We start from the raw sequence: 26,443 nt of genomic DNA, 5'->3' as shown, positions 1-26,443 counted from the left end.
GCCTGCTGGTTACAATGTATTCACTGCAGAGCTTGTGGCCGTATCTCGTGCGCTTCACTACATCTGTTCGTGTTCTGGTGAGTCATTTATTCTCTTTTCTGACTTTCTGAGCAGCTTACAAGCTATTGACCATTGCTACCCTTGCCATCCTTTGGTAGTGACCATCCAAGAGTCCATCTCTGCCAGAGAATAGTCCAGTCGTTCAGTGGTGTTTGTGTGGACCCCGGGACACGTCGGACTGCCAGAAAACGAACTTGCTGACAGGCTGGCCAAACAGGCTACGCAGAAACTGTTCCTGGAGATGGGCATCTCTGAAACTGACCTGCATTCTGTCTTATGGGGACTGATGACCATAGATGTTAAGTCCCATAGTGCTCAGAGCCATTTTCTGTCTTACGTCGCAAGGTTTTTCAGCTTTGGGAGATGGAGTGGCATAACAGTATGCACAGCAAACTGTGTGTCATTAAGGAGACTGCGAATGTGTGGAAGTCTTCCCTGTGGGCTTCTCGCAAGGAATCAGTTGTTCTTTGTCCGCTCCACATTGGCCATACATGGCTCACACGTTTACCACCTCAGCGTTGCTGTGGCTCCCAAATGACAGTCGTCCACCTCTTACTGGACTGCCCACTTTTAGACGCTCTGCAGTGGACTTCTAACTTTCTCAGCACCCTACCTTTGGTGTTGGGCAACATTGCTTCAACAGCAGCTTTAGTTTTAAGTTTTATTCGTGAGGGTGGGTTTTATCAATTGATCTGAGTTTTAGCCCATGTCCTTTGTTCCTCTGTGTCCTCCACCCTAGGGCTTTTAGGGTGGAGGTTTTAATGTGTTGCAGAGTGGCTGACTTCTCCTTTTTTATTCTCTTGGTCAGCCAGACATGGTAATCTGCTTTCTTGTTATTGATCTCTTCTTCCTATTTCTTGCCTCTCTCTGTGGTTTTCTTGTCCTGTTTTTTCCATGGTAGCATTTGTTGTCCTTCTGTCATTCTTTTGGTTCTTCCTTTCTCCTGTTATTGTGCCATACGTCATCTTTGTTTTCTTCTTTCCCTTGGATAATTGTTCTGCTGGGAACAAGGGACCGATGACCTCACAGTCTGGTCCTTTTCTCCCCTTATAAACCAACCAACCATCCCTACACAACCCCTGCTCCCAGCTCCTTACCTCTTAGCTCATATCCCTGTAGCAGATGTAGATGCAAGACCTGTCCCATACATCCTCCCACCGCCACCTACTCCATTTCAGTCACAAACATCACGTATCAAAGGTAGGGCTACCTCTGAAACCAGTTATGCAATCTACAAGCTAAGTTGCAAGCATTGTGCTGCATTCTATGTGGGCTTGACAACCATCAGGCTGTCCACATGAATGGCCACTCACAAACTGTGGCGCAGAACCAAGTGGACCACCCTGTGCTGAATACACTGTCTGACAGAACATTCTTAATTTCAATGACTGTTTCACAGCCTGTGCCATATGTATCCTTCCCGCCAACACCAGATTTTTTGAATTGCATAAGTGGGAACTCTCCCTGCAATATATACTACATTCCTGTAACCCTCCTGACCTCAAAACTTTGTTAGTCATTTTTCTGATCCATCCAGCCCCATCCCTATTCCAGCACTACACAGCCCTCATTCCACCAACACACCCAGTCTTTTTAGTTCTCTCCTTTGCCGCTACCCCCCTTCCCACCTCTCCCCTGCCCTCCATCTAATCTCCCGACTGCACCTAGCTGCCCTACCCTCTCTCCATCTCGTCCTTGCGTTCTCCCCAACAGCACGTCACTGTCCCCCCTGCTATCCTTCCCCCTCCCTGACCCAGCATCCTCCTTATCCTCAACCAGTTGCCGCTCCCATCATGCACTGCTGCTGTTGCTCGCAGTGTGACTTCAGCTACCAGAGGCTCTGTGTGTGTGTGTGTGTGTGTGTGTGTGTGTGTGTGTGTGTGTGTGTGTTTATTTGTTGGGCAAAAGCTTGAATTGTGACAATGCCTATCTGCAATTCGGCATCTCTGCAGTATGGTGAGTACCAACTTTTCATTTCACAATATTGTTACATTCCATCCTGGATTAGCCATTTTCAAAACAAATGTATATTTTCATCGTTTGTCATGAGCTAAGGGTTCCCATCATTGTAATTGAAGCTGTATGCCAAAACTGAAGAGTTAATGCTAAGCTGTTTACGTCATTTAGTAGCTTGGGCAAATTAAAGCTTTCTTTCAGCTTCTGTGCATCGTAAAGAGCAGAAGTAGTCCAGCAGCATTGCATCTTGGTATTCCATGGCAGGATTACAAAAGTAATTAACTTTAATAATGGTGACCAGAAATTAAGAGGTAAAATTGATATATACACATCAAGGTGACAGAACATATATGCAGTTTAACCAGCAATTCAACTCTCGACAAAGAAACACTTTAAACCCCCCTTCTTCTCTATACTCTTCTTTTTAGATCCTAGTGACTACCAAGTTTCTTCCAGGTGTTGTAATTATGATATGAACTACTGATTTTGAGTAAGTTACTATTTATAGTAACAAAGCAGATCAGAGAAAATATATTGAGCAGTTGTTGTAATGATCTGATCTGTAAACAGATTTCTGCAAGGGTGCCTAAGATGGATTCAACACATAATTCTTATAGCCCGTTTCTGTGCATGTAACATTATTATTATTACTGCTACTATTACTGTTACTATTAGATTTCCACAGAATGTTGTACCGCAAGATGTAAGTGGATGAAAATAGATAAACTATACTGTGTTTATTATGCTCATTCCCTACTGTCAAATATAATTCTTAATACAAACATTTCTGTGCTTATTCTTTTGCATAGATCTTGAATATTGTATATCAGCAATATTAGGAAAAAGATAGACTGATACTCACCTTAAAGATGACATGTTGATGGCCAAAAGCTTTCATCAGAGAGAAAACAAAAACACACACACACACACACACACACACACACACACACACACACACACACACACACACACACACACGACTGCCATCCCTGTAGCTCAGACGATAACACGTACCAAATGCTGCACAGCAAAAGTGAAACATTTTAAAAATACAGAATTTATTTATAAATGATGCTGTGACAAGAAGACAACATTAGAGTTGTTTGTGATGGGAATATCTTTGAATTCTCAGAATAGTGTTTCAGCTTGATAGATGTCATCCTGATTTTCCAGGGCAAAGCTTCTATAATAAAGCAAACCAAGTATTAATATTCGTAGTTATGCAACTTATACATAGAGCTTTTCTACAAGAATCTGGTTTTATCTACTAGTAGCCTTCTACCCATGGCTTTGTCTGCACATACATTGCTCACAAATCATCCTCTGCTCTCTGTGTTCATCTGTTCCTGCCCCCTCCCTCTTTCCATCTCCTCCGGCCCCTCTCTCTGTGCATCTCCTCCTCCCCCTCTTTCTGTCCATCTCCTCCTCCCCACCCCATGTGTACATCCCCCCTGTCCATCTTGTCCTTCCACCTTTCCTTCTTCACCCTCTCTATCTATCCATCTCCTCCTGCCCTCTCTCTGTTTCCATTTCCTACTACCACTATCTGTCCATGTCCTCCTCTCCCCTTTTTACGCCCATCTCATCCTCTACCCTCTCGCTACCCATTTTCTTCCCCCTCTCACTGCTCATCCATGCCTATCCATACATGTAATCTCTGGAATGTGTTCTGATACTACCTGCACAACACATCTGCTGTGTTCTTTTTTGCCATTAAACTATGATGTTTATGACGAACTTTATCTGAAAACTCTCTTGTCTGCCATGACATAACAATGTCTGATTGTGTAGATTTTGGATCTAGAATGAGGATTCTCGTTTTAAAAATGTTTAGGAGTAGTAGAATGATGCAAGAAGAAATTTTGTAGATTGTAAATAAAGTAGTAGTATCTGATGAAACAAAAACTATTAGGCAAACTGTGTTTTTGAACATGGAATTCCGAGTTGTAATTCACTTTGACTTGTTGTAAAGCAGGTTGGTTACAATGTATAAATGCCAACACTAAACAAAATGGAAAAAATGAATGCAAAAGTTAATTGACCAAAACTAAAGCTGAAGTTCAAGACTTTGTCTCGACAGTGTTCAAAAGTAAAAACTAACAATACAGATGATGTTTGCTGAGAAGGTGATAACATCAAGGATCCCAGGTCTACAAAAGCATGCACCAATTTTATGCATCCCTCATCAGTGGCTAATAATGCTAGTCCAATGAATGTCTCGATGACATAATGTGGAATTTTGATGAACATTTAAAGAGTTACCTACCAGTGAGACGTGATGCACCAGAGAAGCCAAATACTGCAAAGCAGATTTTCGTGTTCATGGAGAAGACATAAAATACATTAGACTGTTCTCTTGTTTTGTTCATCATTAGAATTTGTAACTCTGGTTGTAATAAATAGTTTATATGAGAATCGGAAATGTTTTTCCTAGAATATGATGTGTGGATTCTTGAATGAAGTAGAGCATTGGTTGACGTATCTGGCTCATTTTCACTGGTCATCCCAGTTTAAGTTTATTTTGTTTTTCCTAAGTCACATCAAGGAATGCAACAAAGTCATAGGTGATTGCTTCCTTCTTCCTTGTGCTATGTGAGGTCGTACTCTGGCTCTAATAACACCAACGTTAGTTCCAGTTTTCCTTTCTTGAAGCTGGGCATGCCGATTGAAATGAGCAGCAAGATAATTTTTAATTGCTAGTATGACACTTCAGATGATCTTTTCATTTAAGTGAAACATATAATTCATTGTGTTCAAGCTAAAGAAGGTTAGTGTCCATAAATGTAGAGAGCACTAGTTTTAGTGAGAGAACATCGAGAATGTGATTTTCTTGAAGGTTCTGAGGACAAGTTTGCAGATCACATTAACTTAGTTTGAAATTGATTTGTGTGAAAAGTCAGGTTATCTATAATGAATCAGATCTCAGTGCATTCTTGCACTATGTAAGAACACAGTTACTATCAGAAAAAACATTACTTTCATCATGATTTTTCATTGTTTTTTCACATTTATGACATGAATTAAAACACAGTTGATATCTGAGAACCTGTATAGGAGCAATGTAAATCCAGCATTTATCACAACCTTTCCATTGCAATAAGTGTTCCTTTAATACATTATAGTATCTTTTATTCATCCTTTGAACATGCTGTACATGATACGGACAAATCACTTCTATCTAAGTGTACAAGATGTAGATAAATAACATGGAAATATATTTTTGTTGTAATTGTGTATTAATATGATGAAAATAATACATTAGAATTCATGACTCATCATTCTGAAAGTCTCTCTCTCTCTCTCTCTCTCTCTCTTCTCTCTCTCTCTCTCTCTCTCTCTGTCACTCCCTCTCTCCCTCCCCCTCCCCTCCCCCTCCCCCCCACCTCCCCCCCACACACACGGGGGGGGGGGGGGGGGGGGAGAGAGAGAGAGAGAGAGAGAGAGAGAGAGAGAGAGAGAGAGAGAGAGCAAGCGCGAGCGCTGACACAACTTCATTCCACACTTCACACTCATAATTTCACTCATGCAGTTATCATTGATCTCCACCGAGCTCAGTTCCACTGCTTTCCAGGTGCCAAACTGCGTGAAACAGAAGCAGCAGCAGAAATGTTCTTTGTATTAAAGACATAGTGAAACACATCACTTGTATTCTTAAACATAATGGCAGACTTGTGTCACTGTGACAAAGTTAAGTATGCCCCCCCCCCCCCCCCCCCCCAAAAAAAAAAAAAAAAGAATAATTACAGCGTTACAAATTTAAAGCTGTGTGAAATGATGTTCAGGGTTTTGAGGAGAATATAAAGTTCACTCTGGTTCAGATTCCATGTTAAACTGTTGGTCCCTTCCTACAAATGGCTGGATAAGACAATTTAAAGGTCAGAGGAAGGCAGTGGCATATCACCTTCCTTGGCACCATACGTAGTAAAGCACATGTGTTCAAACCAACCTGCAGCTTGATGACAGCTTTACCTTTTTCACCTAGTTCTTCATATCTCAAACATTATTAAAATACTTTTATGCCATCTGTATATCAATAGTGTAATTTTCTTTTCCAAATTCTCTTTGACTAAATTTTGTTCATCACCAATATTATACTTGTTTCAGATATTACCCTGCATTAAAAACACTGGAGCAATTAGAGCATCTTTATCTTCCCCAAGTGGCTAACTATCGTTTCTCTCACCAGATGCGTGAAAATATACCTGTGTGAGTATAATCAATGCTGTATATGTGCTGTGCTAGGTTGTCGAAATGTACAATTGAAATTCATACTAGAAGCTTTTCTCAGGTTGAGGGAGAATATCAAGGAAGCTTCCATGTCAGACCTGAAAGACTTTCTGGAGAACATCAGAAAGTTTTCTCCAAAGATAGGAGAAGTGGCAATGAAGCATGTAAGTAGTTGAGGTATATGTTTGTTTGCATTTGTCTTCAGTATGGGATAATAGAATAAATTATTCTGTTTAATACCAGTTGCTGGCCACAGAATTATAGAAACATGAGTATCTAGAGACTAGAGCTTTCCTCTTTATGTTGTGCAATTACCTTTACACAGTATGTGCAGAAATTGTTGAATGATGCTTCACAACATTTTGATTGTTTTCTGTGATACCACTATTTCTTATTAGTAGCAGACAAAGTTTCCGCCACTGTTGTAATGAACCAGAGTGACTGCCTGGCAGAGGACCACCACCAGTTGTCTAACACAGACACCTACAAGCCCTGCTAAAGTGACCCCATCCCAGAAGTCCAGCATAAAATCCAATCCCTGCTGAAATTGTTAGGCCCTTCCTAGAACCTCTCCCCTGAATCCATCTATCTACTCACTCCAACAACAGTCTGCACACCCTCCTTCTGAAATTGTTAGGCCCTTCCCAGAACCTCTCCCCTGAATCCATCTATCTACTCACTCCAACAACAGTCTGCACACCCTCCTTCTACATGCTCCCCAAAATCCACACACAACAATCCTGGGGGCCCCATTGTGGCTGGTTACAGTGTCCCCACTGAAAAGATCTCGGCCCTTGTTGACCATCATCTGCAACCAGTTGTCCAAAACCTAGTCTCCCACATTAAAGATACCAACCAATTCCTACATCCCCTCACCCTTACCTCCTGGGTCGCTACTCATCACTGTAGACACAACCTCCTTATACACAGACATCCCTCATGTCCATGGCCTTGCTGCGATTAAACACTATCTCTCCTAATGCCTTACAGACTCCAAACCCACCACTTCATTCCTCGTACACCTAACCAACTACACTCCTGGAAATGGAAAAAAGAACACATTGACACCGGTGTGTCAGACCCACCATACTTGCTCCGGACACTGCGAGAGGGCTGTACAAGCAATGATCACACACACGGCACAGCGGACACACCAGGAACCGCGGTGTTGGCCGTCGAATGGCGCTAGCTGCGCAGCATTTGTGCACCGCCGCCGTCAGTGTCAGCCAGTTTGCCGTGGTATACGGAGCTCCATCGCAGTCTTTAACACTGGTAGCATGCCGCGACAGCGTGGACGTGAACCGTATGTGCAGTTGACGGACTTTGAGCGAGGGCGTATAGTGGGCATGCGGGAGGCCGGGTGGACGTACTCCACAGTACATCGATGTTGTCGCCAGTGGTCGGCGGAAGGTGCACATGCCCGTCGACCTGGGTCCGGACTGCAGCGACGCACGGATGCACGCCAAGACCGTAGGATCCTACGCAGTGCCGTAGGGGACCGCACTGCCACTTCCCAGCAAATTAGGGACACTGTTGCTCCTGGGGTATCGGCGAGGACCATTCGCAACCGTCTCCATGAAGCTGGGCTACGGTCCCGCACACCGTTAGGCCGTCTTCCGCTCACGCCCCAACATCGTGCAGCCCGCCTCCAGTGGTGTCGCGACAGGCGTGAATGGAGGGACGAATAGAGACGTGTCGTCTTCAGCGATGAGAGTCGCTTCTGCCTTGGTGCCAATGATGGTCGTATGCGTGTTTGGCGCCGTGCAGGTGAGCGCCACAATCAGGACTGCATACGACCGAGGCACACAGGGCCAACACCCGGCATCATAGTGTGGGGAGCGATCTCCTACACTGGCCGTACACCACTGGTGATCGTCGAGGGGACACTGAATAGTGCACGGTACATCCAAACCGTCATCGAACCCATCGTTCTACCATTCCTAGACTGGCAAGGGAACTTGCTGTTCCAACAGGACAATGCACGTCCGCATGTATCCCGTGCCACCCAACGTGCTCTAGAAGGTGTAAGTCAACTACCCTGGCCAGCAAGATCTCCGGATCTGTCCCCCATTGAGCATGTTTGGGACTGGATGAAGCGTCGTCTCACGCGGTCTGCACGTCCAGCACGAACGCTGGTCCAACTGAGGCGCCAGGTGGAAATGGCATGGCAAGCCGTTCCACAGGACTACATCCAGCATCTCTACGATCGTCTCCATGGGAGAATAGCAGCCTGCATTGCTGCGAAAGGTGGATATACACTGTACTAGTGCCGACATTGTGCATGCTCTGTTGCCTGTGTCTATGTGCCTGTGGGTCTGTCAGTGTGATCATGTGATGTATCTGACCCCAGGAATGTGTCAATAAAGTTTCCCCTTCCTGGGACAATGAATTCACGGTGTTTTTATTTCAATTTCCAGGAGTGTACATCCTAACCCTTAACTACATCACCTTTGAAGGGGAGGTATACAAACAAATTTGTGGCACAGCCATGGGCACCCGACAGCACCCTGCTATGCCAACCTCTTCATGGACCACCTAGAGGAAACATACCTAGCTTCCCAAAACCCCAAACCCCTGGTCTGGTTCAGGTTTATCAATGACATCTTTATAATCTGGGCCCAAGGCCAGGTCACCTTATCCACATTCCTCCACAATCTCAAGACCTTCTCTCCCATCCAATTCACCTGGTCCTCTTCCATCCATCGTGCCAACTTCCTAGATATCAATCTCATCCTCTAAGATGGCTCCATCCACACCTCGGTCCCCATAAAACCCACGTATCACCAACAGTACCTGCACTTTGACAGTTGCCATCCCTTCCACACCAAAGAATCCCTCCTATACAACCTGGCCACCTGTGGCAGACGCATCTGCAGTGACGAGAACTCCTTCTGTAAGTACGCTGAAGGCATCACAAAGGCCTTCGCAGACAGGCAGAACCCTCCAGACCTAATACACAAACAGATCTCCCTACCACGTCCCCACACACATACCTGATGCTCACCTCGACCCCAAGAACCAACCACAAAGAGGCACTCCCTTGTCACTCAATGCCACATGGGACTTGAACAACTGAACCACGTCCTTCATCGGGGCTTTGAATATCTATCGTCATGCCCTGAAATGAGGGACATCCTACACAAGATATTCCCATCTCCTCCCAAAGTGGAGATCTGCCACCCATACAACCTCCACAACATCCTAGTCCATCCCAATGCCACTCCCACCCCCAATACCCTGCCAAAGGAATCAGAACCTTGTGGAAGACTCCGATGCCGGACCTGCCCAATCCACCCACTCAGCACTACCTACTCAGTCCCGCTGCAAGCTTATCGTACCCCATCAGAGGAGGGGCCACATGTGAAAGGAGTCATGCTATATACCAGCTCTGCTTCAACCACTGCACAGCATTTTACATTGGTATGACAACCAACTAGCTGTCAACCAGAATGAATGGCCACTGCCAATCTGTTGCCAAAAACAAGGTGGACTACCCAGTGGCACAACATGCAAGATTGCAGTGGCTGCTTCACCACCTGTGCCATCTGGATCCTCTTCAACACCACCAATTTTTCTGAGCTGCACAGATGGGAGCTATCCTTACAGCACATCCTTCGCTCCCATAACCTCCCTGGTCTAAACCTAAGGTAACTCACTGTACCCCGACTCCCCACCCAATAGTGTGTGGGGTGCGCGCGTTCGCGTACGCATGTGCACGTGGGTGTGCTCATGCGTATACCATCCTAGCACCCTCTCCAAATTTTTGGCAGCTAATTATGTGCTGCCATCTCCTGCCCTGGTCTATGAAATTATGTGCTCAGCTGCCTGCCACCTGCACCCCTTGCTAGCCCAAAAATAGCTCCCCACTGTCTCACAAGCTACCAGATGCTTCCTCTGAATCCCCTCTCTGCCCCCCCCCCCCCCCCCACCTCTCTTCATCTCTCACCCAAACCCAACCTGCACCCCCACCTCACCCCAGTACACTCACCATGGACCAGGGAAGAGCTGGCAGTCAACCGAGCACAATGTAGGGAGCCAGTCATATGCAGGTGTGTATGTGGGGGGGGGGGGGGGGGGGGGTGAGTGGATGGGTGCAAAAGGGATTCCTTTCTGAAAGCTAGCAAAGCTCTGTTCCTTTCATTTGTGTACCTATTGACGACACAGCACTTCTACCTTTCGGTGAGTCGTCTCCTTTATTCCTAAATAATTCATAATTCTCAAACTGAACTTTCTGTACATTATTATTACTTTTTTGTATTCAGCTCATTTTATTTTTATTTATTTTTGATATCATAAGAGAAAATAGATATGTGATTAAAATTCTGATTCAGTAGTCATATGTAACGATTTTGACAGATTGAGATTCTTAAGAGTTCATTATACTGCCTGCTTCTACTTAAATAATTGTGTACAGTCCTCACTTGTAATTTTTTTGGTATTGGAATTAATGTTCCTCCATAGCTGAGTGGTCAGCATGACGGACTGCCATGTGTTGTGGTTCTGGGTTTCATTTGTAGTCAGATCGGAGATTTTATCCGACCGGGGACTGGATTTTGTATTGTTGTCATCATCATAATCATCACCATCATTATTGTGAAAATCATCGTGCAAGTTGCTGAAGTGGCATCAAATAAAAAGACTTGCTCTAGGTGGCTGAACAACCCTCATGGGTCTCCTGACCAGTGATGCTGTACAATCATTTCATTTCAATGTTCCCTCAGTTCTACAGTTCAGTCACTAAGTGTTTTCATCTTGGCTCACTCACTGTCCATTCCAGTTGTTAGACATTCCATATTTGCAACATTTATGTGTCATTCATTCGGCACTTTAGTTTTCACCATTATTCTGCCAAAATATGTTTCATTATTAAAGTCTACATCAGTAATGAAAATGGTGACTAACTTATTCTTTCATCCTCATGATTCCTTCCTGTTCCTTAATGTGTGTACATTACTGTTTCTCTAGGTCACTAAATCTAAAATTGATATTTTTATAAAGTTTTTCAGTACTGTCATTAATAGTTTTATGGTTGAATGTCAAACTTCTGGTTCAGGTGTTCAGGGATTGGTGCCCCGCTTGGTCTAAGAATTCTTTCCTGGCATTTGATATGTTAGTATTGCTGTTCTCACCATCCAGAGGTTTGTGAATGCAAATGTGAAAATGCCAAATTTGCACCATATTTGTGACCATATGTTGAGTTGTGAGTGTTTCAGTAACTACCTGTTGAGCCGTTTATCAATCCAGGAAAAGGTAAGAATTTAACCAGCTCCATTAGGGAAAAAACCTGTAAAGAGAAAGTGTAGAGGTATTACATGCACCAAACAAGGATGTTTCCCTATCTAACTGATGTTTAATACAACAGTGAAGACTGAGGTTTTGGAACAAGTGCGAAGGAGTAAAAACAAAAAATGTTGGTGTAAGGAGACTTTGACTGAATGTGAGGAATAAATCACTCAGAAACACTTACTGAAAGCAGTATAAGTCTACCGTATCTTGCTGAATGGAATGATGTGCAGTGATGTGAACCAGGTGAAACAATTACCTGAATATTCATAATTATTTTCTGATTCACTTTTTACATTTCACATTTTTCAACTTAAAGTTTCTCATTTGCGCTACTCAGTCCAATCTCTCTATGCTGCAAAATTAACTTTCTCGCATTAGAGAAAACATAATTAAGCAATGGAAAAACCGGGTTGTTGTTGTTGTTGTTGTTGTTTTGTTGTTGTTGTTTTGTTGTTGTTGTTGTTGTGGTCTTCAGTCCTGAGACTGGTTTGATGCAGCTCTCCATGCTACTCTATCCTGTGCAAGCTTCTTCATCTCCCAGTACCTACTGCAATCTACATCCTTCTGAATCTGCTTAGTGTATTCATCTCTTGGTCTCCCTCTACGATTTTTACCCTCCACGCTGCCCTCCAATACTAAATTGGTGATCCCTTGTTGCCTCAGAACATGTCCTACCAACCGATCCCGTCTTCTGGTCAAGTTGTGCCACAAACTTCTCTTCTCCCCAATCCTATTCAATACTTCCTCATTAGTTATGTGATCTACCCATCTAATCTTCAGCATTCTTCTGTAGCACCACATTTCGAATGCTTCTATTCTCTTCTTGTCCAAACTATTTATCGTCCATGTTTCACTTCCATACATGGCTACACTCCATACAAATACTTTCAGAGACGACTTTCTGACACTTAAATCTATACTCGATGTTAACAAATTTCTCTTCTTCAGAAACGCTTTCCTTGCCATTGCCAGTCTACATTTTATATCCTCTCTACTTCGACAACCATCAGTTATTTTCCTCCCCAAATAGCAAAACTCCTTTACTACTTTAAGTGTCTCATTTCCTAATCTAATTCCCTCAACATCACCTGACTTAATTCGACTACATTCCATTATCCTCGTTTTGCTTTTGTTGATGTTCATCTTATATCCTCCTTTCAAGACACTGTCCATTCCATTCAACTGCTCTTCCAAGTCCTTTGCTGTCTCTGACAGAATTACAATGTCATCAGTGAACCTCAAAGTTTTTATTTCTTTTCCATGGATTTTAATACCTACTCCGAATTTTTCTTTTGTTTCCTTTACTGCTTGCTCAATATACAGATTGAACAACATCGGGGAGAGGCTACAACCCTGTCTTACTCCCTTCCCGAGATGTAATGTAACAATATTATGAAAGGGACAGCTGCTGGATTCAGCAGCCAAAGACTGTGGTCTTGTCTGTGTTGTGAGTTGCATTTGTGTGTGTGTGTGTGTGTGGGGGTGCGGGGGGGGGGGGGGGGGGGGGGGGGTGCGCATGCGTGCTCCCGACAAAGGTTGTGTTGGCGGAAAGCTCAGCTTCTGACAGTCTTTTTGTTGTGTCTATATGCAATTCAGCATATCTGCTATGTGGTGAATAGCAACTATACTTTTCAGAAAACACAATTAAACTTTCACTGTGCAAACTGGTTTCAGCTCTGCCTAGGACCATTTTAAGGCACAAGTGACACAAGGCATCACTTGGAGTACCAAGCTGAGAGTGGCCCCAGAGACGCTACAACTGTAAGATTTCTTTACAGGCTATATCACTATTGGTAGCCACTGTTTGGGACTAGGACTGTTGATATTTTTAAAAATGTTGGGAATCCAGTATATCAATATTTTAAAAAAATATCATTTTTGGATCTCGATATATCAAAAGAAAGTATTGATATGTCGATGGGAAAAATATCGACATACATACATGTAAAAATATCAGCTGCACATTGTAAATATACTGCCGGTTTTAGAGCTGTATCTTTAAGTATTGATATATTATTGTATATTCTGTGTGTCAACAAGCTAGCAGCCCACGTATCCCCCTTCAGGCAAGAAATTAAAGGGAAACGATGCCCATTCACACTTGGGGGATAACCACTTTGCTAACAGTGGTAACAGCATAACAGCATGTAAGTGGCACAATAAAAGGTGTCCAATGGGTACAGCGTTCAGTTTAATCGTGCATCAGATTTGTCTGGAACACTTCATATCAACTTCCCTGTTTTTTCATTTATGCCAACACCAGCGACCCAGAAGTTGTAGTGTCAGAGTTGTGTGGTGAAGATAAACGTCACAGTTTCTGTTGTTGTGCCAAGTGCAGATTACATCAGCATTTCCCATCACATGTATCTGCCTACCATGAAGACAAAATTGTCGTTTAGATTTTTGTTCATCATTTTCAGCAACTGTTTTTGAAGAATGCTGATGTGAAGAAGTAGCACACTGGTTGTGTTCAATATTGTTTTTTAACGCACTGGTGTGCTATTTCTTCACTTCAGAAATCTTATTACATTCACACCACCACTCCCCCTTTCCACAGTGCAATCAAACTTCATCGTTTGTAACATATGTACTTGCTTCACAAAGTCGAAAAGAAAGATCGGACATGATGAAATTGCAAAAAGTAGTAAGACTCTTTCACACAGTGAAAGTAAAATTACGTTCTACTACGATTTCAGACGAACAACTTCAAATATATACCAAAAACTGTGAAAAAAATGGAAATAGACTAACAAAACAAATACTCCTACATTTCTGGAAGAAGAAATCGACAATAGCATGGATTACAGAAGTAAGAAAAGATCTTGAAAGAAACAACATCAAAGAATCAGAAATAGCAGAAAAAAACCATTTTAAAAACAAAAAACTAAATTTGGAAGGCTTTCAAAGCAGAATAAATAAAAAATCGGGAACAACATGGATAGAAGAAAGGAAGAGACTTCTTGGGGCAAAAATGAGGGAATACTGGAAAAATAGGAAACAACAACAAAGGCAGAAGAGGAACTGAAGTTGTTAACGTGATCCTAGTTGGTCAATACAATTGTAAATAATAATAATAATTTGCACTCAATATTGCCATTTTGATATTGATTTATTGGGTAAAAAGGTATAGCTAATATACGAATATATTTTTTGGAAAAAGGGTCGATATTTTATTAACGGCCCTAATTGGGACACCAAGCTGAAAGTAGAGCACAACTGCAACATTTGTATACAGTGCGTATCACAATTAGCAATGAGAACTTAAACAAGCGAAACTGCACAAGGAAAAAGGGGCAAGGAAAGGGAACCAAATGATAGGTATGTTGCTATCTTTATTCCTTAAATATCTATTTGAGCAACAGTTTCGCATGTTTATTAAAAATATGTGAATATGGCAATATGCTGGTTACTTACAGGTGTAACAGTATTATGAAAAGGAAAGGTGCTACTCACCATATAGTGGAGATGCTGAGTCACAGATAGGCACAACAAAAAGACTGTCACAAATAAAGCTTTTGGTGAGTAAGTCATTCATAATAGGACCTACTGTCTGGTTTGGAAATCTTAGCATGGTGAAAAATGAGTTTTATCTTTACTCTTGCATTATTTACATACCACAAAGGACTTTCCTTTACCATGTTTAAATCAAAGTTTCCTTATACATTATATAAAATTGTAATTGAAAATTTTGATTTTATTTGAGGAAAATTGTCCTTAGCTTTGTGAGAAAACCACAAAATAATGTTTGTTTTTCTTACATTTCAAACCAGACAGCTGAACAAATGGGCAGTGATCCAGGCATTGTGGGAAGGAAGAAACGCAAAGCACCAGCACCTCCGAATCCCTTCACAGGTATGGTTTGTAATGCATGAAGGAAACAATATAAGTTTAATTGAGAAATAGCTGATTACAAAACAAATGTTTTCTGTTTCTCTAAAATATATGTGCTGTATGTCATCTGTCATGGTGTAGCAGTTAAAGCTGCCAATGTGTGGGTTACCAGTTTGATTCCTGGCTCCTGCAATTCTTCATCAGTTAAGATTTATAATTTCTAGATGGTTCTCAGATGTATTTGTTTATGGAAGATTGGAATTTGCTAGAACATTCTGAGTATGTACAATCACAAGCATTTTGTGCTGAGGCAAGCAGTTCAGTTCCATGTGTGATTTTAAACATGCTTTCAGTGTGAAGTGTTATTTCTTATTGCAGTCATAAATGGCACTTGATTTCTGATTCTACATGACAGTATTATTAATTATTTTTCTGTTTTAAAGCTGAAAGCTAGCTGCTGGTGCTTACTGTGCAATTGGACCATATAAATACTTCTGTGAAAAGACAGTGTTTCTGTTGTATGATTTATACACAATTTTGTAACAGAATGAAGTGATTCACGTAGACTCCACACTTTCATTCGGGAAAAGTAGGGTTTAAATCTCTTTTCACGTGCCCGTGTTTAGGAGATCTGCGATTTTCCTAAATAACTTTAGGCAAACGCCAAGTTGGCATCTTAAACAGTCCAGAGAAACTTTTTTTCCTCTGTGTTTTACAAGTGAGCCTATGCTCTGTTTTTAATTACCTAAATATAATCAACACATTGACTGCCCCCCATAGCTGAGTGGTCAGTTCGACAGAATGTTAATCCTAAGGGCCCGGGTTCGATTCCTGGCTCAGCCGGAGATTTTCTCCACTCAGGGATTGGGTGTTGTGCTATCCTAATCATCATCATTTCATGCCCATCGACACGCAAGTCGCCAGAGTGGCGTCAGATTGAAAAGACTTGCACCTAGCGAACAGTCTATTCAACGGGAGGCCCTAGTCACATGACATTTATTTTTACTTCATCAACACATTGTCTTACTTTACTATATTCTATTCAGTGTATATTACTGGTAAATAATTACTGTGTTCCTTTAACATCTTTAAAATTAACTTTTGCCATGAAATGTGGAATGAGCTTTCGTTTTCACTGGGGAGTTCTTAGACATTTCTGAACAATTCGTCAGTTCTTTAAATTAATTACTCCCTATCTATAAATATTATACACTTTTAACTGAAATTACTGGGATAAACAGAGAGTAAAAATAATAAAACCATTAGCTTTTTGTGCATTCTGAAAAGAATAACACTTTCTTGAAAATGAAAGTAAAACTTTCTCAAAATGGAATCGCATGGTACTAAAATAATTTTCCAAATTAGACAAGTTTCTGGATTACACAAAACTCCTTAGGCTATATAAAATTTGCCAGGTGTCAAGCAAATAAGTATAAATTTGCAATTATATACATATTTATTTATCCTCACTCCAGCACAGTAGGTGTTCATTTATTGTATATTGAACAATAGAGCACTAATCTATTACACTAACTGATAAATAATACGGCATTTCTGTATTTGTACTCTGACTTTAAATTTGTTTATTGTTATATGTATGTACATGTTATTCCTTTGTTTATTTACTTTAAGTTTCACTTTTTTGCCACATACCAAGGAGGGAAACCTGTTTAAATTTCTTGTTTTTTTTTTTAAAGCAGTTTTTGGCACTGTGCAATAGTTCCAACAGGTTGTGTGCTGCAAATTGCTAACATTGTTCATGCATGCAATAACTTCTTCAGGCATATTAATTTTTCTAAGGACATCATTTTGCTCTTCTTCTTCTTCTGTTTCTTTTTCTTCTTCCTTTATTCCCAATGATCTTCTATATTGTGAATTCCTATTCAGTCTGTTGCTGAAGTAAAATTGGAGTGAGGTGACAGAAAGTCAGCACTTCAAATGTAGTCTCCTACACTACATGAAATAATATTATGAAAAGAATAGTTGCTACTCACCATATAGTGGAGACAGTGAGCTTTTGGCCGACAAGGTCTTCTTTGGAAATAACACACACACACACACACACACACACACACACACACACAGTATCTGCCGCTGAATCTGGGAGTCTGGCCTTAGCAAGAGCAAATGCTTTCTGCTTCTTCAACCCTAAGAATAAGAGAATGCATCAATAATCACCTCTAATGGGATTTGGACCCCAGGTGCATTTGCTGTGTTAGGCTGGTTGAACCTGGCGGGAACCAAGTCAATGTCACATTTAATAACTTGACATTTGGGTGGTGGATTGCATTGTCTAGGAAAAGAACTTGGTGATTTCCTTTTTTCATTAAAGCATTGAAAGGGCCCAGCAATTCTTCCATGACATTACTCACCATCCATACCTTTTTATTGCTTCATCCTCTGACTGGAAGCATACTGATGCCAATGCTTTGAAACAACATGGTTTTGCACCTTTCAGATCACCAGTGTCTTCTCCATTTCACGTAACATGTGTCCACATGGCAGTACAGCAAGTCTTTCCATGAGCCTTTTTCAACCGCTGCACTTTTCACCTTTAATTTGCTAGAGATTTTGAAGGCAGTGCACAATAAAACAGTCTGGTTTCATTGGCACTGAACATGTCTTTCGGGTCATAATTTGTAATTAGGTTGTACAGTATTGTCTTCCATTCTGTTGCTACACTTTCCTGCACATCCTTAGCTTCTCCACACACTTGGTTCCACACAATGTCGTGCCTAGCTTTGAAACTGTCCAGCCATTGTGTGGATGCATTGAACTTCACATTTCCAAGCTTTTTAGAAACTTTCAGAGCCTCACTCTGCAACATGGGTCCAGCCAAAGGTAAGTTTTTTGCCCGTGTGCTTATGAACCATTCCCACACTATCTAATTAACTTCTTCATTTCCCATCTTCTTCGCATTTCTTTTAATTTGCCTGTTCCCTTTCATGCGTTCATCCCGTATTTTATCCTTGTTTCTTAAAGTGCCATAAATATCTATTTTACCACATTTGAGACACATTATTTCACGCATAGAGAATTTGTCTTTCTCTCTCACCCTGATTACATTAATATTTTCGTTAAGTGTTAGCAACACATACTTCCTGTTCGACATCATGTTATCGCTTAAAGTGCTACTAGTCAACTGAAGCTGGAGAAAATAATGCAGGCAACGCATTCTTCAGTGTGCTTGACCTTGTCGGGTAAAACCATTATTTAGTGGAACAACACCCACACCTTTCACTGCACGGAGTGTTAGTAGATGCATAGGAAGATTCCAGTTTGCGCCCACTTACATCAGTAATAATGGAAAATGAGAAACACCACCAAACAGAGCACTTGCAAAAATAACATTTCCTTTGATGTACCAGCACTGCATGTATGTAGCTCGTTGTTGAACAGAACAGTACGATTTGATGTCTACATCTGCAGTACCACACCTTAATACAATAGCAGTGAATAACCTCTGTTTCCGTGTTAGACATGTTCCGCTTTCTACAAAAAAAAAGAAAAGTGTATAGAGTGCATCGAACTGAACTTGTATGGTTGGGCAGACTTCCGAATTGTACATGTTCCGATTTGATCAAGTTCTACTGTATTGAAGTATAGAAAATGGGCATCTAATTAATAGTCACTGAAAACAAGAAATACTGGAGCAGATCTAATGCATACAAAATGAAAAGATGGTTTAGTCCTTCCATTTTTGTAGCTTTGAAATAGCTCCTTTACCAGGAGAAGTTTTGATTCAGGAAATGAGGCAAGAAAAAGTAAGATGAAGACCCACTGCCGTGAAGGCAAGAATCATTAAATATGGGCTAGGACAAGGACGAGAGACAATGGACTAACAGCCTAGTTTCAGATTTGAGAATGCTAAGAATGAGATGTCATTAATCAAGCAGTCAGAGATGACAGCAAAATATCGAATTATAGATAAAAACCAAAGGAAGAAAAAAATGCTGAACATTTAAGTAGGTGGGGGTAGGAAAAGGGGGGGGGTTACACTGGAAGAAAGTGAAAACAAAAAATTAAACATATTAAAGAGGGAGTCAGGGACCAAGAGAAACTGAAGGTTGTACATAGAAAATGTACACTGCAGTAGATAATGGAGAATGTGTCCAACTTAAAGATGCTGATGATTTGGCTGATGACTCTCTACACATATTGTAGTACAGTAAAACTTCATTTATACGTTTTTCACTTATACATTTTTCTCACTTATACACTTATTTCTCTTCAGAGAGTTATTATGTCTTTGATGCAATTGAATTTATTAACTAAAACACCATTGAGAAGATAACAGGTTGTTTGTGGGAATATTTGTGTGTGTTGCTATTGAGGTAACGTTGTTCTGAAAGGATGGCAAATGATGTAAGATTTTAATGTCACACTGTAATTGATCTCATGGAAGTGTATATTATAAGTAGGAGAGAAGATCATGAATAAGCATATTGTTAAGGGCAGTAATGTTTAATTTTTGTACTGAATATTCAATTCCTGTTGACTAGGAAATGGATAATATGAAATCTAGTTAGATAATTTTAAAGTAAAGAGCAGACTTTTTAAAATGTATTTCAAACTCTGCTAATTATTTTTTAAAGGGAGCCATTTCTCAAAAAAAGTATGTTCAGTGTATATTGCACACTTGATGCATATTTAGCCTCTTTGACATTTTGCTGACAAAGAAGTTAATATGAATCCTGTTATCTTGAGTTTACATACAAATTTCTCATGTCACTGCGTTCTACTGACACAATTACAACAATTGTGAATCTGTGCATGTAGGCAGCCAAACCCAACATCAAGAATGAATGATTTTACTGTATCAAATGGTAGTAATACTGTATATTCTTCCTGTTATCATACTAATATGTGCTGAACAACCAGCAATTTGTGAATTTTTTAAAGATCAAGCAACAAAAGATTTTTTTGCAATAAAATTTTACATTAGCTCAGCAATTAAAATTGTACCAGAGTTATAACTAAACCTTCAGAAGCAAATGTCCTGAAAGAGGCTAGCTAACTTGCTTATTGTCCTGTCCCAGGTGAAGTAGATTATGAACCACCAGCAGAAAGCAGTTATGATGCAGAAGAGGACCTCAGTGCACAGGACCTTATAGATTTCTCACCTGTGTATCGCTGCCTGCATATCTACACAGTCTTAGGATCACGTGATACCTTTGAGACATACTATCGTAAACAGCGGAAGAAGCAAGCACGACTTGTTCTTCAGCCTCCAACTAACATGGTAAGTAAAAACAGTTGTTCAGATTTTCAGTGAAACTGTACTGTTAGTATTTCAGAATGTATTGATGAATCCTTACAAATATCATAATATTATTACATTTATTTTTCAGTTTTGTCTAAAGTAATAAGGTAACAAGATTGCAGTGCTTCTTCTAAAATATGAGAAGCGATTTAGCAGAAAGAAAATGAGAGTTTAATGCCCTTTCAACAACCAGAGCTCAAATTCAATCAGTGGGGGAGGATTAGGAGGGAGGGAAATCAGCAATGTCCATTAGAAAGGAGCTGTCCTTGTACTTGCCATAATTAGTTGAGGAAGCAACTGAAAACATACAGGGGATCTGAACAGCTGCCCTCCCAAATATAATTCCAGTTTGCTGAACATTACCCACATCACTTGGTAAGAGATTTGGAGCTACCATATTAACATTGCACCAACTAACATAAGTTCTCTTTTTTTTTTCAGAATAGAAAACCACTCAAACACTGAATTACATAGATTATAATGTTGAATTACATTTCTCGTCAGTTATGTTCAAAATTATCTCCATTTTGTTGACTGTCTACATCATTGTGGTAGTTTTGTTGCAATTACCTCAGCTTTCTACTGAAGGAACTTCATGTGAAATCAGTCCAATTTGCATAAATGTTTGCGAGATGTTACAATTCAACAATGGAAAATCCAGGATAGAATGTAACAATGCTATGAAAAGGATAGTTTCTACTCTCTCTCTCTCTCTCTCTCTCTCTCTCTCTCTCTCTCTCTCTCTCTCTCTCACACACACACACACACACACACACACACACACACACACACACACACACAAATGCAGTCTCTGGCTGCTGAACCAAATAATAATTTTCTGTGTGTGGCATTGCAGACTAATTTTGTGTCATAGTTGTCATTAATATCAGTACAGATGTGCTGTTGGTATACATAGGTAAGAACATCAGAGAACATTACATTGTACAGTGATGCAGAGCTTATGGAACAGGCATTCATTCATCAACAAGGGCATTATTATAATCCCATTACTGGAAGAATGAGCACACCTGCCTCATGCAGAACACTTTTGATTCATCATGGAAGTTTAATGGAACAGTAAAAATCGAAAGTAAAATAATACATAATGAGGGCCAGTCACACAAATAAATCATTTGGTTTTCTCCATATATTGAGGGTAGAGAAAGTTTCTAATTTATTTGATTTTTATGAAGTGCAGGAGATAAATATAAAAAAAAAAAATGGAGATGGTCTTTGATCTTGACTCGTAAGCCATTTATGTCATGCTATCATCAGTATCAATTGAAATGGAATGCAGTAATAATAGCAACTGGTCATTAATTATCAATTGTTTTATTATGGCAAACCTCATTCAGGTGTGTTTCTTAGGCATGTGGAACTGTGGTGCAAAAGTGAAATGCAAAGTGTTTGTGTGGTGCTATGTTTAAAAATACATGACCATACTGTTGTAAAAGAGTATGGTGTTGGGAGATATGTACAGGTATACAGTATGAAGGTACAAACTTGATGTGAATTCTTAAATACGACACATTAAACATCAACCACAGAGCACAACAAATATCAGACATGTACTTAACCTATTGCTGAACATTTTGTTTTTTTTACATACATGATGTAGCAAAAAGACATTACTTATTGTTGTTGGTGATGGTGGCGGTGGCGGTGGCGGCAGCATCAGTGTCGTCATCTGTCTGATGGCTAGTCTGATGCAGCTCCATACTATTCTGTCCTGCACAAGACTCTTCATCTCTGAATAACTACTACAACCTACATCCTTTTGAAATTGCTCAGTGTATTCATCTCTTGGTCTCCCTCTACAATTTTTGCCCCTCCTTCCAGTACTAAACTGGTGACCCCTTGATGTCGCAGAAAGTGTCCTTTAACCGATCCCTTCTTTTAGTTAGATTGTGCCACATAATACTTTTCTCACCAGTTCTATTCAGTACTTCCGCATTAGTTGCATGATGTACCCATCTAATTTTCAACATTCTTATTTAGCACCATATTTCAAAAGTGTCTATTCTCTTCTTGTCTGAACTGTTTATCATCTATGTTTCAGATGAAGGCTACTTTCCAAATATCTTCAGAAAAGACTTCCTAAACTTTTATATTCTGTGTTAATAATTTTTTTTTTTCTTCATGCCATTGCCAGTCTAAGTTTCACGTCTCCTCTATTTTAGTGGTCATTGGTTACTTTACTGCCCAAATAGCAAAACTCATCTACTACTTTTAGTATCTTATTTCCTAATCTAATTCCCGCACAAAGCCTTATTTAATTCAACTACATTCCTTTACCCTTATTTTGCTTTTGTTGATGTTCATCTTGTATCCTTTCAAGACTTTGTCCATTCCAGTCAGCTGCTCTTCCAAGTCATTTGCTGTCTCTGACAGAATTACAATGCCATTGCCAAATCTCAAAATTTTTATTGGTTCTCTCAGAACTGCACTTCCATCTCCAGATCTTTCTCTGATTACTTTTACTGCTTGCTTAATGTACAGATTTAATAACACTGGAGATAGGCTACAGTTCTGTGTCACTCCCTTCTCTGCTTGCTTAATGTACAGATTGAATAACACTGGAGATAGGCTACAGCTCTGCATCACTCCCTTCTGAGTCACTGCTTCTCTTTCATGCCCTTTAACTCTTATAATTGTCATGTGGTTTCTGTACAAGTTGCAAATAATCTTTCACTCTCTGTTTTACCCCTTCAGATTTTCAAAGAGTTTATTCCAATCGACATTAAGACTTATTAAACTGATAGTCTCATAATATTAACATGTCATCACCTGCTTTCTTTGGAATTAGGGGATTATCACACCTTTCGTGAAGTCTGAGGGTATTTTTCTTATCCTGTACACCATGTGGAATAGTTTTGTCATTGCTGGCTCTCCCAAGGATCTCAGCAGTTCTGAGGGATTGTCTTCTGCTCCAAATGCCTAGTTTCAGCTTAGACCTTCCAGTAAACTGTCAAAAACATCTTGCAGTATCGCATGTCCCCTCTTATCTTCAGCGTCTTCCTTTTGTATAATAGTGACTAAAAGTTCATTTTCCATTGTATAGCCATTCTGTACATTGCGTGTACATTTCAGCCTGCCCTTCTTTGCTTGATACTGGTTTTCCATCCAATCTCTTGACTTTCATTCAACTGATTCTCTTTTCTTCAAAGGCCTCTTTAATTTTCCTTCTTGTAGATACAGTGGAACTTCGATTTTACATTCTCCGATTTTACGTTTTTCGTTATTCTACATTATAAATTTGTAGCCCCTGTGAAAAATCCATAAGATCAATGCTAAAAATTTCCTGTTTTTACTTTTCTTTCTAGTAAGACTTACTCATTTCGATGTTCTTGCTCAACATCTCACTTGACTTCATCTCATTTTCTTCCTATCGACATCTGATGTGACTAAATGAGTCGTAAGTGACACAAAAGACATATGGTTCGCACCATGAGTGATTGCAAAGTTAAGGGAATATTTTACACAGTTGCAAAGAGGGGCAACATGAAAAAGGAAATGCTGACGTAATTCTTTATTGGCATTGCCAACACAACTTGCAACATTTAGCTTCACCGTGCAATGATGATGGGTTGAGTATATTTCAGACTACTTTTTGCAGGAACTGATGTAATCGTAATGAGGTGGCACTGAAAAGGCAACAAGGAATGAGACTATAGATTTGTCAGTCGGTATAGATCAAGTTGATGTTTATGGCTATGTTAGTGAGTGGAGAATCTCAGTTTTAGCAAGAACTGTTTAGGGGAATATATTTGTGGTTGCATAACGTGCAACATATTTGTGACAAGGAAGAATATGAATGTTATTGCTTATCATTTCAGTTGCAGCGATTTAAGCTGTCCTCCTAGTTTCTTGCCTAACCACACACTCAGAAATTGCCACATATTCGGAAATAAACAGCTTTATATTTGTGACACAATATGCATTTTATTGCTGTTTGTTCCACTCGCAGGAAAGTAAGCTGTCCTCTTAGGTTTCTGTCTAACCACACACTTGAGAATCATGACAGATAAACAGACAGATATTTCTCTCATCCTTCATTCTCTAACCAGACAGAAATGTTTAACAACATTGAATATTGCAGAACATATTGTATTACGATCATAATGAATGTGATAACAACACTAAGTTTTAAAAAAAATATTGGCATGCAGCAAGTTGCATACCTATGACCTCTAAATCAGCTAACCATGACATTATACATTATACTACAGGTTCCTCATCTGAATTTTGTACTATGCATTAGTTATCATAAAATATCTTGAAGACTTACAGCATTGATCTTTATTAATTGACATTTAATGATAAGTGTGACACAGGGATCATTCAGAAATGTTCCCAAAAGTTGATAGTCAAAAACCCACCAGCAACAGTACAAGTGCAAAAAGTAGTGTGAAGCTGCGTCCACAATGCCACTGGAAACATGTTTCTGCTGGAAACATTTTTTTCCTATAGTATTTTGAATCTGTTTCCTACTTCGTTTCTTGTCTGTGTCCAAACTGGCAGTGAACATTTCTCAGTGTATTCACAATGCTATTTGTTGCTTTGTTCTCGTATTGTCTAGAGATGAGGAAACTGTAATACATGAGCTGCATTATTAATACTCAAAGATTCATGCAAACACAATGACAGATGTCATCACCATTCATTATTTCTATTTATTTATCATGATTTGTGGCCTGAAGGCCATAAGCATCTCACAGTGTTGCGTAATTTTGCAGAATAAGGTTGCTTTTATTAAAGTATTTTGTAATTGGTTTTAAAACTATGATATTATTTTGATGGAAAGTTTGTATAGTAATTGGTAATGCTTGATAAAATCAGATTAGCTGTTGTAAGGAATCGATTTATTGGTTTGTATACAGTCGTCATCTTTGGTGAGCAAAAACATACCATAGAATAACTGTTGGGAAAACTTGCTACGTATGGGATCTGAGTATGGAAGACAGCTCTAGTTTCCATAATTTCACATATATCATCTAACAATTTTGAATTTCTGGCAAATATGGTATCACCATTTCTTAAAAAAAGATAGAAATTTCAGGAAAGCAATTAGAACCAGACATGTTTTTTTGTCAACAGGAGATTCATTCCAGAGCCTTGAGTATTTATTTCACATTTCGAACCAAGCTATGATAGACAACCTTATTTTGTTTTCTATGCAGTCTTTCTCAATATTCTACCAGATGTAGCAGCAGTTTTCTGCAGAGCATGTTGTTTTATTGCTATTCTTGTACTGCTTGCTTCATATATTCCACAAGCATCTGTCAGTCTGATACAATGATAGCAACTCAACAGTCTGCTGCCTTGTCCACTGCATTTTCCCCTTGGAAAAACTTAATAGAGCAAGATAAAACAAGCACCTACACCTAACACCTCTATACAACAGACAGCACAATGTGACATATAAAAATGTACTTGCACTATGCAGCGGTGACATGCGGTAGCTGGCTTGAAACATTGTTTATTTGATCTTTACTGACACTGCTAAGGATAGTTGCTTCCATGTTTCGAAAGATGTTTCCAAACAATGTCCATACCAAGTAGCCAGAAAATGTTTCAAAAACATGTTTCAATCTTAGTTTGTATGCGGCTTGAAGTTTACTTGACCCAAACTGCCATTGGCTGCAGAAGCAGAACACACACACCAACACGTTAGATTCTGATGCCTTTCACCATACTTCACAGTTTTTGCGTTAATTCACCATGATGTCTTAAAAATTTGTATTTTGATGTATAATTTGTGGTCGTAGCATGTTAAAAAATAGTTCAGTTACCTTGTACCCAGATACCAAATTCAATTTT

At 39.9% G+C, this 26,443-nt stretch overlaps 1 protein-coding gene across 3 annotated transcripts in view; it reads left to right on the top strand.

Annotated features, from left to right (window-relative positions):
• LOC126464312 (exocyst complex component 6B) overlaps positions 1-26,443 on the top strand; it is a 159,254-nt gene that overhangs the window by 63,503 nt on the left and 69,308 nt on the right. For all 3 annotated transcript variants that reach the window (XM_050096227.1, XM_050096225.1, XM_050096226.1), the window contains exons 4-7: positions 6,121-6,222; positions 6,305-6,407; positions 15,300-15,381; positions 20,400-20,602. In XM_050096227.1, coding sequence (XP_049952184.1) covers positions 6,121-6,222; positions 6,305-6,407; positions 15,300-15,381; positions 20,400-20,602 — 490 coding nt within the window. The remainder of the gene's footprint in view (positions 1-6,120; positions 6,223-6,304; positions 6,408-15,299; positions 15,382-20,399; positions 20,603-26,443) is intronic.

This window comes from Schistocerca serialis, chromosome 1 (assembly GCF_023864345.2).
Source record: "Schistocerca serialis cubense isolate TAMUIC-IGC-003099 chromosome 1, iqSchSeri2.2, whole genome shotgun sequence".
In the NCBI taxonomy this organism is placed as follows: domain Eukaryota; kingdom Metazoa; phylum Arthropoda; class Insecta; order Orthoptera; family Acrididae; genus Schistocerca; species Schistocerca serialis.
The sequence above is the reverse complement of the archived record's forward strand: the minus strand, read 5'-3'. Positions and strand labels throughout refer to the sequence as shown.